The following is a 15,259-nucleotide window of genomic DNA, read 5'->3' on the forward strand; positions in this document are numbered from 1 at the left end:
AGAATAAGCTTGAATTGACATCACTGAGCTGCATCAAAACGGTACTGTAGTTGATACCAAATCACTTTTTTCCCTATGTAAAAAATGTAAAACTGTCTAAAGTTTTTTTTTACCAAGAATAAAAAGAACACAGTTGATCCCATTTTATAAAAATATTATGCTCAAGCTTCTCAGTCATATTGATATAGTGTTGAATTTCATATTGGAATGGTTGACAATACACAGTATCTTCAGAATTTGAAAGTAGGTTTGTTACCCAGCCACCCCTGAATTCACAGCAGCCAGAGGTCTTTTTTCAATTAAGGATGTATTATGTTATGGCCGTGGTCGGTTCATAGGAACTTAAAAGTAAGGAAGCTGTATTTGTAACAGGAAAACGTTAAAGGGGTAGTTTACCGAATTCTTTTTCTTTTGTACCTTATAGTAATTGTTGTTCATTGGTTCTTACTTACACTGTACGCAGGGAAAGATACTTAGTCTTCCACACATTTGAAACTATCATGGATTAAAATCTGGCGCTTTAAAGTGGTTTGCCCTTTTCGGCGGTTATTTCTGTTCATGAATACTGCGTCTATATTTCTTTTAGAAGGGTTATAATAATAATAATTGCTTACACTTATATAGCGCTTTTCTGGACACTCCACTCAAAGCGCTTTAATGATAATGGGGACTCCCCTCCACCACCACCAATGTGCAGCATCCACCTAGATGATGCGACGGCAGCCATAGTGCGCCAGAACGCTGCCCACACAGCAGCTCTCAGTGGGGAGGAGAGCAGAGTGATGAAGCCAGTTCATAGATGGGAATTATTAGGAGGCCATGATTGGTAAGGGCCAATGGGAAATTTGGCCAGGACGCCGGGGTTACACCCCTACTCTTTTCGAGAAACACCCTGGGATTTATAATGACCTCAGTATTACGTCTCATCCGAAGGACGGCGCCTGTTTACAGTATAGTGTCCCTGTCGCTATACTGGGGCATTAGGACCCACATGGACCGCAGGGTGAGCTTTTACTCTTCTGCCATGCAGCTTAGGGAACTCTTTTCAACAGCTGTTTTTAGTGGAAGGCTTCATTGCCACGGCCAATAGGAAAGTGCAATTGAAAATCGCAATATTTCATGATATGTAATTGATAAAATCTTTACTGTAATTAGGGTGAGCAACAGGTATGCACTACATAATCATCTGAGTTGGAAACCAAGACTGGTATCTTGATTTAAGCTACAAATGCCTGAAGTGAAATGACAAAGGGCAATATTATTCCAAGCAAGTGTGCTTTCCATTAATAAAATCAGAAATATTCCTGTAATTTACTGGAATAGGCAGATAATTTAGCAATAATACGCTCATACCAGTCAATATATTATATGCTTTTTATTATTACTGTTTGAAGCAAACAAGTGTTCATTATGGAGTTTTGCAATTCCATCTGACATAATCTTTTCATTCTGTCAGATGGTTGTTGGCAAAACTTTAAAAACATTATTGACTCTTTATCCTATCTGAAAACTGCTGGTTTGGAAAGTCAGTACACATTAGCTCTTAGGTGAAATTTCCAGGCTTTAGTGACACAACTGTGTGTGTCATGTAATAAGTATGTATATATATGTACATTAGGATAATGAGTTATCAGCTATGGTTAATTGGCTGTGTAGTGTAGCATATACATCTGATCTTTTCTGAAGCAATGTAGCTCTGAACCATATTGTACCATTCCACAAAAAAGAAAATACATTTTATGGTTTAATGGAGAACACTGAATTTCGTCTTCAGTTTCCAGTAGCACAAAAATAATACAATGCTTAATTCACAAAGGAGATATAATGCTTCAAACACATATTCTTAAGTTTGTATGTCTGTATATCATGTACTGATGAGCAATAATATTCTATTCTAAAATTTAAGTAAAGTGCAACATTTCTCACCTATAAGACGTTTATTTGAGAAGAAGTCAAGATCATGACTCATGTTTAGAGGACAGGGCTTGACTTACAGGAAAGAGCATGTGAAACATAAAAAGGCATTAATCCGACTTAAAGAAAAAATGAAAAATTGTTTTCCATTTGTCTTGTTTTACAATGTATTAATCATAATAATCAAGTGTGATTCTCATTTTTCTACTACTTTATGTGACATTAATTATGACAATTAGGACATGAATGTTGCAAAAAGTCATCACTGAAGTTTCTTCAAAACTAATTTGTAGTGTTAGTGTTCTTGAACCAAGCGTATTTGCACCTACTGTATCCTGTGCCATCAAAAGTTTACTTTTGACTAATATTTACCATTATAGCCCTTAATCCCTTCACCCCTGAAAAAAAAAATATATATTCTAATGCCTGTGCGATACAATTCAGTACGGGTTCCAAGAAGTAGATGTAAACCATGACAAAAGGCTTTCATGCTCTTCTGATCACACGTGATATACTTTGTAAAGCAACTGTGAAGCGCCGGGTGAGAGAGAATGCTTCTCCAAGATCTCATTTTAAAAGCAAAGATGTGCGGACAAGGCCCTGCAACATTTGGCATATGAGAAGCAAAACATTCGTCCATTGCCATTTTGCAGGAAGGCCATTCTCGAAGATCTGTGTGCTGTGTAATAGTTGAATGGTGATTCATAGGCCTTTGGCTCCCTTCCAGGAATCGATGCTGAGATTTCAAGGACAAGAATGTCCACACTTAGTCACACTCAATCTCATGATTTGTATGATGTTCTAACAGCAATACAAACTCAAAAGTCACTTTGGAACTTCAGAAAAAAACACCTGATTTAGATTTAGATTTCTAAAGATTTAGAAACGGCTTTGATTCATCTAGTTTAATTATGCTGGATGAATAATGATTTATTCTAAAGCTTCTTTAGAATGCATTAACTTTAATCAGTCTCAGATTTGTCTAGGTTGCACTTGAGCAATGGGTTGACGATACACACTTAATGTCTTTGATTTTTGAGTGTCACAGACCATTATTTTAGTTTTCCATTAAATATATCAAGGGCATCTTTTATATTTAATTATACGCAGGTGACTAAATATTCGTATATCAATATCATTTAAACAAATACACTGTATTTGTGTAGAGTAGAACAACATTCAAACTGTTTTTGTTTAAATCAAATGGAACTTTGTCATTCAGTGTGAGTTGTAGCATTGCATAACCCAAGACTGGGCAGAGACACATTTCTGTGCTTAGAGGGCTGGACTGTTGTTCTGAGAATTGGGCAGAGACACATTTCTGTGCTTAGAGGGCTGGACTGTTGTTCTGAGAATTGGGCAGAGACATATTTCTGTGCTTAGAGGGCTGGGCTTTTATTCTGAGAAGTTTTGGAAGAATTAGCAGCATTTCATTTTCTAGAAAACAGAGTTCTAGAAAGCTTGTAAGGTGTAACCTGAACTGCTAAACTGAGGGTAAAAGGAATATCTGAGCTTTATTTTTACAGTGCAAACAAATAACATGGGCTTGGGTCTGTATGTTTGCAATGGTACTGACACTACTAACCTGTTCATGTGGACGCTATAATTTGCTTTGCAGCATGTTAGCATAAACCTGCTAGAAGTAGTTAACGTGACTGTTAGTTATTTGCCTTCTTTTATTGCTCAGTGTTGCTTGTCTTCCTAACCCATGTTCATAGCTGCTCATTTTTGTCCATTGTTTCCTGCTATATCGATGCTCCCATCTGCTGTCTGAATGCATGGAATTGCATGCATTTAACGTGAAGGGGTTACCCTTGCTGACTTAATGGAAAAGAAGAAAGGAAGGTTTGGCTGGTTCAGTCAATCTACTGACACTCATGGTAAATTTTGTGTTGCCCTGTAGCATCCTTCTGTGTTGTGTGAATCCCGCCTGTCTTTTGCTACTACGATTTCCCCACAATGCATGCTTCCACTGCCTACCTGATTTTGATTGGTCCTGTTGGACTTTAATATTGCACTGCTGAAATGATTTTTGTGTTTTGATTAGAAGAAAGATTGAGTAAGAGACTCTAGTAAAGAATGTTCCTTTTTGTGTTCCCTCTTGATGCCGTGAGAGACAAAAAAATAGAATGAAGCCCAGTTTGAGGTGAAATTATCCTCTTACACAATCTACAGGATCTAATCAAATGGAGAAATTGGCATCAAAAAAGAGTTATCAGAACCCAGATCTAACTAAATCACAAAAATGAAAAATAATTTGTTTTAAAACTTCCTAATCAAAGTGGTATTCATTCATTTCTATGTGTACTTTAGAATCTTCATCACTGTAGTTAACACCGTGCTCGGCTAATTAATGATGAATTAAGAAAAACCCTACTAATTGCACCGTCTACTATATCTTAAAAGATTCAAGTTCTGTATTAATCATGCTGTACCAGTGACAGAATGTTATATCTTACAAGAGGTTAAATTCTAACTACAGATCTCAAACAAAAGTGTTGGTGCTGGTTGATTGCAACTTGTGTTACCTGTTGAAGTGTATAAACAGAATTAAAAACCTTATGCACAGATTTCAGTAGAACTTTGGAAAAAGAGTCCTTACTTTTAATGTAATTACATATGAAGAACTAGATGATTTGCTGTGAAATTAATATGAAATGTGTTTTATGTCATGATGTATTTATGGGCTCTGTATTGTGAGAGTCACATGACTCTCTCTATTTCTCAATAATTAATCACAAACGGGCTCTCATTTTAAAGTATTACCCAGATTTCTAACCAAGAATTAACTCAGAACACAAAGGATCTAAGGTACAGTAGATTAATTTAGATCGTAACCTTTTCAGATCGACCACTGTAGGCCTTAAGATTCCTCACTGTGCATGCTAAGCTTCCAGACTTCAATATGATTTTGGAAAGTGCTCTTTTTGCTTTTGTGGTATCACTTATTTTCCCTCCACTACCTGCAATGAATGAAAACAAATTCAGAATCGCTGGGTTGTGTAATGATGAGGCATCTAATGGCCTCTGTGGTCAGCGAGATAGAAATGGGATCCCCTATAAAGTATGGCTTTGCCGTGGCAGCTACTGTAGCTTTGCTGCTTCTGGAGCCCTGGGCCTGTTTTTTTTTTTTTCAGCAAGGGTCCCTGCTGTGTGGGGTTTGCAAATTCTGCTCGTGTCTGCATGGGTTTTCTCTGCAGGCTTGGGGTTCCTCCCACCTTCCAAAGACATGCTGACTAGGTTAATTGGTGTCTCCAAATTGTCCCCATGTGCGTGTGTGTGCGCCCTGAAATGGACGTGTCCTGTCTGCCTTGGTCCTTAACAAGAATAAGTGGTTTTCTGAATGGACGCATACATGGAACGTAAGAATATGAATATTTGTAGAGCATATGTTTGAAGACACTTTTTTATAGTACTAACAGGATTTCAGTTTTAGATGCATACAGATATTTTTATTTTTAATGCATGATTTTCTTATTTTATCACCAACATCACACTATGTAATTTGCGTTTTTGAATGTTATGTTTTGTACGTTTTAATTTTTTTAAATGAATGCACAAATCTTTGGGATTTTTTTTGCTCTGGAGAGTATGGACTTTCCTGTTTATTCCCATGTTCTGTGTTTACAACAGCAAGCATGCCAACTAGCGAGACGGAGTCTGTAAATACAGAGAACGCGAATGGGGAGAATGAGAAGGCGCCATGCTGTGGAACGTTGTGGTAAGTTTTAAAAAGTGTCGATGCCATAGCTTTACTAAAGCGTCTGTACACTGAGTTGATACAGCTTCAAGTTCTTCACATAGCTCATTTTTATCACAGATGCCATGATTGTAAAGGTAAGGTTTGCTGGTTTTAATTTAATTTATTTATATACTTATGTAATTGTATTTAACAATTGTAACATTGTATTTTTGTTCTTTTTCTCTTTTCACAGTCAAAAAATTACAAAGTCAAAGTTCAGGTTAGTCCATCTATTTTTACTAAACCATGCAGTACAATATAAATGGTATTTCAAGTTTATGTGCAGACGTGTCTATGCTGGCGCTATGCTGGCAGTTGAATCTCTCCTGTACCTTTAAACGTGGTGTTAATAAAATGACCTTCTCCTAGGGCAGTGCAGTAAGCAGACGTTGCATCTGATTTGTGCTTGCACTTGTGACCTAATACTGTCTGCTTACTGTCTGGACTGCTGCACAAGGACATCTGTTAAAGTCTTAACCCTTAAGATGTTTTCTCAAGATTATTAGCTTTTCAATAATATTGTTTAAAAGCAAATTTCCTGAAGGCAGAAATGTTCTTAAAGTTACTGTTAATAACAGATCTCAGCTAGTTAAAGGAGAAGGTGAATGAGGAAAATAATTTATTTTTGGCTCAGTCTCTGTCTTCTTGATGCTGCAGAATATGGGATAAACTCCATCCTGATCAACCTCTAGGCAAACAAGCAGGGACATACTTGCTTAGGGGAACCATAGAGATAGAAGTGATACTGTACTCTAGTGCCAGTTTATCTGAATACTGATAGAGAACTGTATAGTTCCAAATACTAATAGTTGAAAACATTGCGCTGGTACTGTACATGCTTGGCCACAATGGTAAGGAAGTGGGCTTTTCTTGCTCATTTGACATCTCTTTCTCACCCCTCAGTCGGCGCTGGCGTCGCTGGAATAGGTTTTGCCGCAGAAAATGCAGAGCGGCAGTGAAATCGGTCACATTCTATTGGCTCGTCATCATCCTGGTGTTTCTGAACACTCTCACCATCTCCTCTGAACACTACAACCAGCCTAACTGGCTCACTCAAGTCCAAGGTAAGGGGCTGAAAACAAAGTGGTTTATGTCAAAGAGATTATTTACAAACTGCCAGCACAGTAAACTATCCTTTCTGGACAGGAGGTGCATGGAGATTACTTGCATATCACATGATAACTCTGATGCTGGTACTGGATAATCCTGGAATAATGTTGTGTTTATTTCGCTTACAGACATTGCAAACAAAGTTCTGCTGGCCCTGTTCACCTGTGAAATGCTGGTTAAAATGTACAGCCTGGGTCTTCAGGCGTACTTCGTCTCCCTCTTCAATCGCTTCGACTGTTTTGTCGTGTGTGGTGGGATTGTAGAAACAATATTGGTGGAGCTTGAAATCATGTCGCCGCTGGGAATCTCAGTGTTTCGATGTGTCCGCCTTTTAAGAATCTTCAAAGTAACACGGTACGATGCATGAATTTCAGTTCCATTAAATTTCCTTGTCATAGTTAGGAAATGAAATTGTGTCAAATGCTGCATTTGGGAAAAAAAAAGGAAGTTAAACTGGGTAATTAAATTTTCCTTTTGTTTTTCTTACAAAGTGTTTCACACTACCCCCTCTTGTAAACCAAGTTTTGTTTTAAAATATGCCTCTAATAAGCATGTCTAAATACCCATAATCACATTTTACTGCACTGCATGCGGTTCTCTTTCCTGACTTTATAAACAGTGTTGAAATTCTTTTACAAAATGTGACCTGGTGATGTGGTGTTTCTGTATCATGAGCCACCCTTGCTTAATGGAGGGGATTGTGCTGTTTCAGTCACTGGACGTCACTCAGTAACTTAGTGGCCTCCCTGCTGAACTCCATGAAGTCCATCGCCTCGCTGCTGCTCCTGCTCTTCCTCTTCATCATCATCTTCTCCCTGCTGGGGATGCAGCTCTTCGGGGGCAAGTTCAACTTTGACGAAACACAAACCAAACGGAGCACTTTTGACAACTTTCCCCAGTCTCTGCTCACGGTGTTCCAGGTAACGGAGACGAACAGAAATGCTTGTTAGCAGCATTTTGCAGTTTTACACAGTTTTTCTATCAAAATAAACTGTATTTCACACAAAAACATCTCACAATAAGTACAGACTCTAACAAATTAAAACTGACATCAGTTAAAAACTTTCTGAATCGGGTGATTGTCCGTTATCAATCAGTGCATGTGCATGATGGGGCTGGATTTGCACAATGAAAGAGTCCCTCCAAGCCCCACCAATTGCTGTTGTCCATGCCATGTGCCTGTCCCGGCTCTGAAACTGCGGCCATCCAGTCCTCCGCAGTAGCTCAGGGAACAGGGATATCTGCTTTAGTCCCTGTACAGGGCCCACAGTCCCTTCCAGCGCTCCCTCGCTATGGAGAAGCCCTGTTTGGCAATATTGCGCTTCATCCTCCCTTTGAGGTTCGCCAGGATCCTCTGTGCCAGCTCCCTCTCTCCCCGCTCTGTGTTGTAAAAAGGTATTTTTAATTACGCAGCCTTATTGACTGTGTGTGGCTTGCTAAGATTTTAACAGGTGAAGACTGGAATGTTGTCATGTATGATGGGATAATGGCGTATGGTGGCCCATCCTCCTCGGGAATGATAGTCTGCATATACTTCATTATCCTGTTTATCTGTGGTAACTGTATCCTTCTACAATTCCAGAAATTGTGATCGCACCTTCCTTTGTTCCTGCTTAATAACGGTAAATGGATCAGGCATCGATTTTCCTTAAACCCGTTTTACTCAGACATCCTCCTGAATGTCTTCTTGGCTATCGCTGTGGACAACCTGGCAGATGCTGAGAGCCTGAATACAGCTCAGCAAGAAGAGGCTGAGGAAAAGGAAAGGAAGAAAAGTGCCAGGTAGGCAGCCTTCTCAATAATCCGTGAGTATCATAAGGAAAATGAGGGTTTAATTCTTGTCGATTTGCAGAGGAAAAGATAGGAAGGTTACATGGCCCACTGTTCAAGAAAAGGATACCAGGACAATCAGAAAATATTTTTATGGAAATCATTGCATTGCTGCTTTTAAAGCCGTTTTGCTCCATTGCATTGAGTTGATCGTTTAAAAATCTACACATTTTATTTGTTTCCCGTTTGATAGGTATTTCATACTTTGAGAGAATTTTCATTGAATATTTTCTCTGGGATCAAAAGCTTTAACCCCTTCACCTCTTAATTTGATGGGTATTTCATATCAGATTTATCAACATTTTGCTTTTTTTCTTTTAATCTCAGAACCGGGAGCTCAGACAAAAAGGAAGAAGAGACTTCTGATGCCAAAGCACCTGATGCAAAGGTAACTGACTTAACCACTCATGTGTTGTTTGGTAACAAATGTGACTGTATAGAAAAACCATTAGGCAAATCCAGAGGTTTATTTTGGATTTCACTTTCATTCATTAGTTTTTTTCCTATTTAACATTGAAAGGAAACAGGGAAAAAAGTGTTTCAATGTGTTTGTATAGCTCTTGGGAAAAACACAGTCACTTGGCTTGGTATCTCATTCACTGGGCCCATGTAGTAAGGATCATCTTTAGCATCTTCAGTGTCAGGGCCACTGCATTCAACGGTCACTTCATTTTTTCTCTCTGACACAATTAACATAAAATAGAGAGGAAAACAGAAAAACAGGGTCATAAAGTGTAATCCAGAGTAGTAGATTTTCACTGTGGGAAAACAAAAAAATCACCTCAGAATAAAAGCCTAGTTCCTCTTTGAGCTGCTAATGGTATTTTATCATTAGTCCCTCATTATGTGTACTCCTAGGCATTCACAAGCTGCTTACTGGATAATAAAACACCATCTGAATGCAAGTTTCTTCTCTGAAACTATATCCGAAACTCATTGTCTCTCGGTCTCTAGGTTGTTTGCATGTTTCAGATTTCTTTTTCGGTAGGGAGCCCACATAGAATCAGACCTCTGTCCAGATAAATTGACCCTTGAAGCCTATAATTCTTGATTTTTATACCATCACCAGACCGGCCACCTTCTCAGAAGCGGTCAGGTGACTGGGGGCAGCAGCTCGTACCCCGCAGCATTCTGGGAAATGTGAATCAAACAAGGGTCTTCTTCTGCACTCCTGAAAAATATGATTTTACGTTATCCTCTCAGCAGGATCTGAACTTTTACCTTCCCTCTGGGGCTTTCCCCATTTCTTTCTTTCTGGCTGGTCAACATCATGCTCATGTTAAAACCAGACAAACACACGGCGTGGAGAACTTCGTTCGCACAGACAGGTTTGACTGTGCACAGGTATAACCGAGTCTACCCTTATCAGGGTTCGACCGTGACCTGTTTTGTTTTTGGGGACGGATTATTGCAGGTGCCTGTGGATGAGGAAGAAGAGGAAGAGAAAGATCCTTACCCAGCTGAAGATGCTCCAGGTAAAGATCTCCTGTAAGGATGTGCTGCATCCCAGTCCATCCTCCTCTTCAGAATAAATCATCTCTTTGTGTGCTGGTGTGTAAGATGTACCATGATTTTATAAGGGAACTTTGGAAAAAAAATATCTTGTGGTGAATAGAGTAATCCCTTGCAATAAACAAATTTACCTTACGCAGTTTTGAGTATCCATGTTGAATTTTCTGTATACCATTTTATGATATAATTATATCAATGGCCTGATTTTTGTTGTATTATGTACTATGTACAGTACACCAGTGGTTCTCAAACTTTCTGGACCAACTACCACCCCCCCTGATCAAACCAAAGCATCCAACTGTTATTAAAATAGCAAATATGAAAACCCGTCTCAAGCTTTCTGAATCCGATTAAGTCAATTTTTAATTATTCAATTTTTAATTCTCACTTTTTCAGTGCACACAACAAATTTCCAGGGTCCTCTGGGAACCACAGTTTGAGAACCACTGATGTACATAATTCATGTATAGTACCAACATTGCATAGTGTAATAGGCTGAAAAAGACACTGGATTGCAAAGTGTTTCCTTCAAAGGTCCTAAAAGTTCCAAATATAGTGAAAATAGCCGTTCCTGTTTTTACAGTTTTTTAGACCATTGTACAGTACAGTAGACACAGTAGACCATTGTATTGTGTCCATGATGCAATACCAACAGGTGGTTTCTGATGTGTTCCTTGTTGTGCAGTTTTAGTCTCGGACCACTGTCTAAATGCTGCCACTTGTGTCGGCACACTCCCAGTGCTCACGGATGAGCTCTTTTGTGCTGTCCTGCAGGTGAGGATGACGAGGAAGAGCCAGAGGTGCCCGCCGGGCCCCGGCCCCAGAGAATCTCTGAGCTGAACATGAAGGAGAAGATCACCCCCATTCCAGAGGGCAGCTCGTTCTTCATCTTCAGCAGTACCAACCCGTAAGTCTCCCGCTGGTGGCTCGTCCCACAGCAGGTCTTTCTCAACAGCTGGAGACATTCCTTTCCTATGCATTCAATTTGAGGACCTTGTTGCATTAGGACCGCATTAGGACCACATGATAAACTCGTTGAGTTTATCAACGAGAGGAGGCCATTCAGCATAATCTAGCCTGTTTGGTACAGTAGCTAATAGCTCATTGACTGAAGGATCTCGCCCAACTAGGGTTTCTGCTTCAACAACACGGGGGGGTCGATTACTCCACTTCCCACAATGCTTTCATGTCAGGAAATTATGGGTTTTAAATGCACTTTGCACATATTTATTGTTTAATGAAATCTGTAATTATTTTATTTATTATTATTTACATAATTTTGCATAACCTTTTGCTTTTTAATAACACTCTAAATGAGCGTCTTAGTTATTTTTATGTCTTAGGATTGAAGGCTCCGTTTTGAAAATGCTGAAAAAAACTTATTTTCTGGCCTATTCTGATTGCCAGCAGCCATATCACTCTGCAACTCACAACTGGCAGCCCACTGAAGCTAAGCAGGTGTGAGCCTGGTCAGTACCTGGATGGGAGACCTTCTGGGAAAAACTAAGGTTGCTGCTGAAAGAGGTGTTAGTGGGGCCAGCAGGGGGCGCTCACCCTGCGGTCCATGTGGGTCCTAATGCCCCAGTATAGTGATGGGGACGCAGTACTGTAAACAGGCGCCGTCCTTTGGTCCTGAAGGACGAAGGTCCTGACTCTCTGTGGTCATTAATAATCCCAGGGCATTTCTTGAAAAGAATAGCCAAAATTTCCTAATTTCTCCTCCCCACTGATAGTTGATGTGTGGGGAGCGTTCTGGCGCACTATGGCTGCCGTCGCATCATCCAAGTGGATGCTGCACATTGGTGGTGGTGGAGGGGAGTCCCCATTACCTGTAAAGCACTTTGAGTGGAGTGTCCAGAAAAGCGCTATATAAGTGTAAGCAATTAATATTCTTATTGTTTCTCCATACTCTGCCTTTACATAAGAATTGTTGTGTATTTTATTGATCACAATGTGTACAACTAGTGTGCTGTATTGCATAATAAACCTTTCTGTTATGTGTTTCAGAATTCGAGTTGGATGTCATCGACTCATTAACCACCATATTTTCACAAATCTCATCCTGGTCTTCATAATGCTTAGTAGTGTTTCTCTAGCAGCTGAGGATCCAATTCGCAACTTTTCAGCTCGAAACATTGTAAGTCAAAACCAATCTTAAGGGCTTAACTGCTCATTTATAGGGTGTTGTATACATAATTGTTAACAGGTTAGTTTATTATATGAAAAGAGACATTATTCCTTGCATAAAAGTTTCCTAGATAAGTGTAAATATTATCCTTTAATTTGCAAAATTGATGTGTTGCACCATGTATAGGTGAAATGAAAAAAATGTTTTATGGTGCATTCAATGTCATGTATTTTTTATACTTATGTTTTATTCACATTTATCAGAAAGTGTAGTTATCCACAGATGTCTCTCATTTTTTATTAATTTAATTTAAGAGGTATGTCACAGATCTGTGTATTTTGTGGGGTTTTTTGGAGTGTATCCTGCTATGCCATTTCTTTACCTTTTTAGCTTAACACTGCTGAGGATTGGCTTAAAGTTAATCTTATTATTCTATTTTCAAAGAAAACTTAAAAACCTGCATTAAGACTATATAATCCTACTTTTTGCAGTGAGTCCCTAAGATCTATTTGAAGTGACTTATAATACAGTGTTTTTGCAGAGAAGGAAGCTTTAATGTAACAGTATGTACTGTAGAACAATTGTGGGCGATTGTTTGAAACCCACTCACAACCACAGCCAAATTGTCACAGAATTGTGAGGCACAGGTAGTTGGATTAATGTCATGAATTCTATTGTCTGAGAATTTGCCTTCCCACATAGAATAAATGTCCTTCGTGAGAAATACTGATCTTGTACCACTTTGTAGTTTGTATATTGCTTATAAACTTCCAGCTAATTTGGTGGATATCAAAAAGTGTTTTTTCCAGCTAATATCAATACTGTGAAGAAATTTCTTGTCTTCTCAGAATTTTGTTTATGCATTACATTTTAATAACGTGATAAAATCAGTTTTGACAGATTTTCCTCAGATATTCTGTTACTTTTACTGCAGTTATATCTTTACTTTTTAAGAGTAGGAAGATCATACAATAAAGTGATTCAGGCAAGAGAAGGAGGCATTTGTGCTTAGCATAATGTGAGAGGATGTGGGGATGATAAGAAGTGTAAAGGGAATCTTATTTCAAAACGTGCATTGTGAGTTTACACTGGTTAGAATTAAGTTGACAGGATAGTAGCTAATCTAATACTAGGATAATATTGTAACCTTGCTGTTTTGCTAACTGCACTGGACTTTTGTTAAACATCTATATTGCTTTTCCAGATACTTGGTTACTTTGACTATGCTTTCACGACAATCTTTACTGTTGAAATCCTGTTGAAGGTAATGCATTGTTCCCCCATCTCTTGTGTTCTGTGTAAAGTGCTTATGCAATAATACTTTAACCATTTGATTACTTTTCAGGTCCTAGGCTATGCAGATTATGTCTTCACTAGTATGTTTACATTTGAGATCGTATTGAAGGTAACACCTTTTTGACAACGGGAGCCTTATTGCATTATCCTCGTGTGTCTCCTGCCATTGAATGGAACCTGGCTTGTCTTTCTTTTTCTTTTACCATGGCACCTCTTTTAAACTAAAATCAGGAAAGCATTATCAGGCTTAACATTAAACATCAGTGTGGTTTTAATATACTGTGTGTGTCCTTTCTAATACGGTGCACTGCATTAAAATTGTCAATCCAAATTTGTTTTTTTTTCAAAATGAAAATAAAAGAAACAGACAGTATCATTAAAGTAGCATGCAGTGTGTGAATTTGCCGTGCCCACAGTACAGTCCATACTAACGCAGCTCTCTATGTATATTGAAATGCGTTATGTTTTGCAATTTAGGAAGGAATAAAAAAACAGATTTTTTTTGTTTTAACTGTAGTCGGGTTTATAACATTGACAGAATAGTTTGAAACCTGAATGCAGTTAAAATCACACAGCACTCCATTTTTACTGCTATTTAATAATAAAAGAGGGAGCAAGAACCATGTGCTTTCCAGGAACTTTATACATGGTTTACTATGCTATCCTAACCGGTAAGTGCATATAAATCATTTCACAAAGAGCGCTGTGCAGTACAACCTCCTTAGCAGAACTTTGCTGATTTGCATTTCGTATCAATATAATGTCAGTGACAACTTTAGGAATACTGAAACTGAATGAGGTTCTACTGCAGAAAAATAACAATTTACATGCACTTGTGGACAGATTCCTTGTCTTTTATTATTTACAATGCTTTGCCTTTTTTTTTTACTTTCCAAACCGCTTGCCGAACTTGTACTTCTATATTTTCCTTCCAAGAACTCTATACCTCATTTGCATTTATCAAATTACAAAAAGTGCTGTACATGAATGTGACAGTAAGGGATTCATTTTATTTGATGCTGTTGCTTCGGTCACCAGTGCATTTCCTTGCTTTGTTTTTCAGGTGGCAACAAACTGCACGTTTTATTGCCCTGAACCATGCTTTGAATATTGAGCAGATTACAAAATAAATCACTTACTACTACATTCATGTCAATACAGCTGTAGATTTGGCATTGTAGCTCAGAGCTGTTGTCTTTACTGCGATACATTGCCCTGCAAAGGTGAAGGTTCTGTGCTTTTATTACATGCGTGTCAGATCTAAAGCTGATCTTATCAAGGTATGAGCTGCAGACAGATCTTTAATCTTTTCGATCTGTTTCTCCTTTCAGATGACAGCCTTTGGGGCTTTCCTTCACAAAGGGGCTTTCTGCAGAAATTATTTCAACTTGTTGGATTTGCTGGTAGTGGGAGTTTCCCTGGTGTCCTTTGGGATTCAGTAAGTGTTTCCGTTTCCATCATCATGCCCGACTTTGATATGATTAAAGATGATAATAATTTCTTGTGGGTAGACGATTTCCACATTTCTAAAACAGCAGTTTTAGAAAAAAAAATAATGTTTTTTAATCAAATAAAAGCATGAGATGCTGAAACAAAGTTAAATATTGCCTATTTGCGTCAACAAAACAGAAAATTGACAAAGTTGCTAAACTGCTAAGAAGTGGGCTCAGAAATGTGAACTGGAGACACAGGATGTGCAGGTTTTTCTGCTGTGTAAAAAGGCCATT

The 15,259-nt window shown here is 38.5% G+C and overlaps 1 protein-coding gene across 1 annotated transcript in view; it reads left to right on the forward strand.

The window, feature by feature from the left end:
• The window catches only part of LOC148835448 (voltage-dependent L-type calcium channel subunit alpha-1D-like), a 115,897-nt gene that overhangs the window by 61,069 nt on the left and 39,569 nt on the right, over positions 1-15,259 (forward strand). The window contains exons 8-20 of the mRNA XM_088915807.1: positions 3,720-3,794; positions 5,548-5,635; positions 6,560-6,720; positions 6,895-7,120; positions 7,479-7,686; positions 8,208-8,330; positions 8,436-8,548; positions 8,924-8,984; positions 10,011-10,071; positions 10,883-11,015; positions 12,116-12,245; positions 13,441-13,500; positions 14,864-14,970. Of these exons, the coding sequence (XP_088771933.1) occupies positions 3,720-3,794; positions 5,548-5,635; positions 6,560-6,720; positions 6,895-7,120; positions 7,479-7,686; positions 8,208-8,330; positions 8,436-8,548; positions 8,924-8,984; positions 10,011-10,071; positions 10,883-11,015; positions 12,116-12,245; positions 13,441-13,500; positions 14,864-14,970 (1,546 nt within the window). The remainder of the gene's footprint in view (positions 1-3,719; positions 3,795-5,547; positions 5,636-6,559; positions 6,721-6,894; positions 7,121-7,478; positions 7,687-8,207; positions 8,331-8,435; positions 8,549-8,923; positions 8,985-10,010; positions 10,072-10,882; positions 11,016-12,115; positions 12,246-13,440; positions 13,501-14,863; positions 14,971-15,259) is intronic.

Source organism: Atractosteus spatula, chromosome 5, assembly GCF_055471065.1.
Source record: "Atractosteus spatula isolate fAtrSpa1 chromosome 5, fAtrSpa1.hap1, whole genome shotgun sequence".
NCBI lineage: Eukaryota > Metazoa > Chordata > Actinopteri > Semionotiformes > Lepisosteidae > Atractosteus > Atractosteus spatula.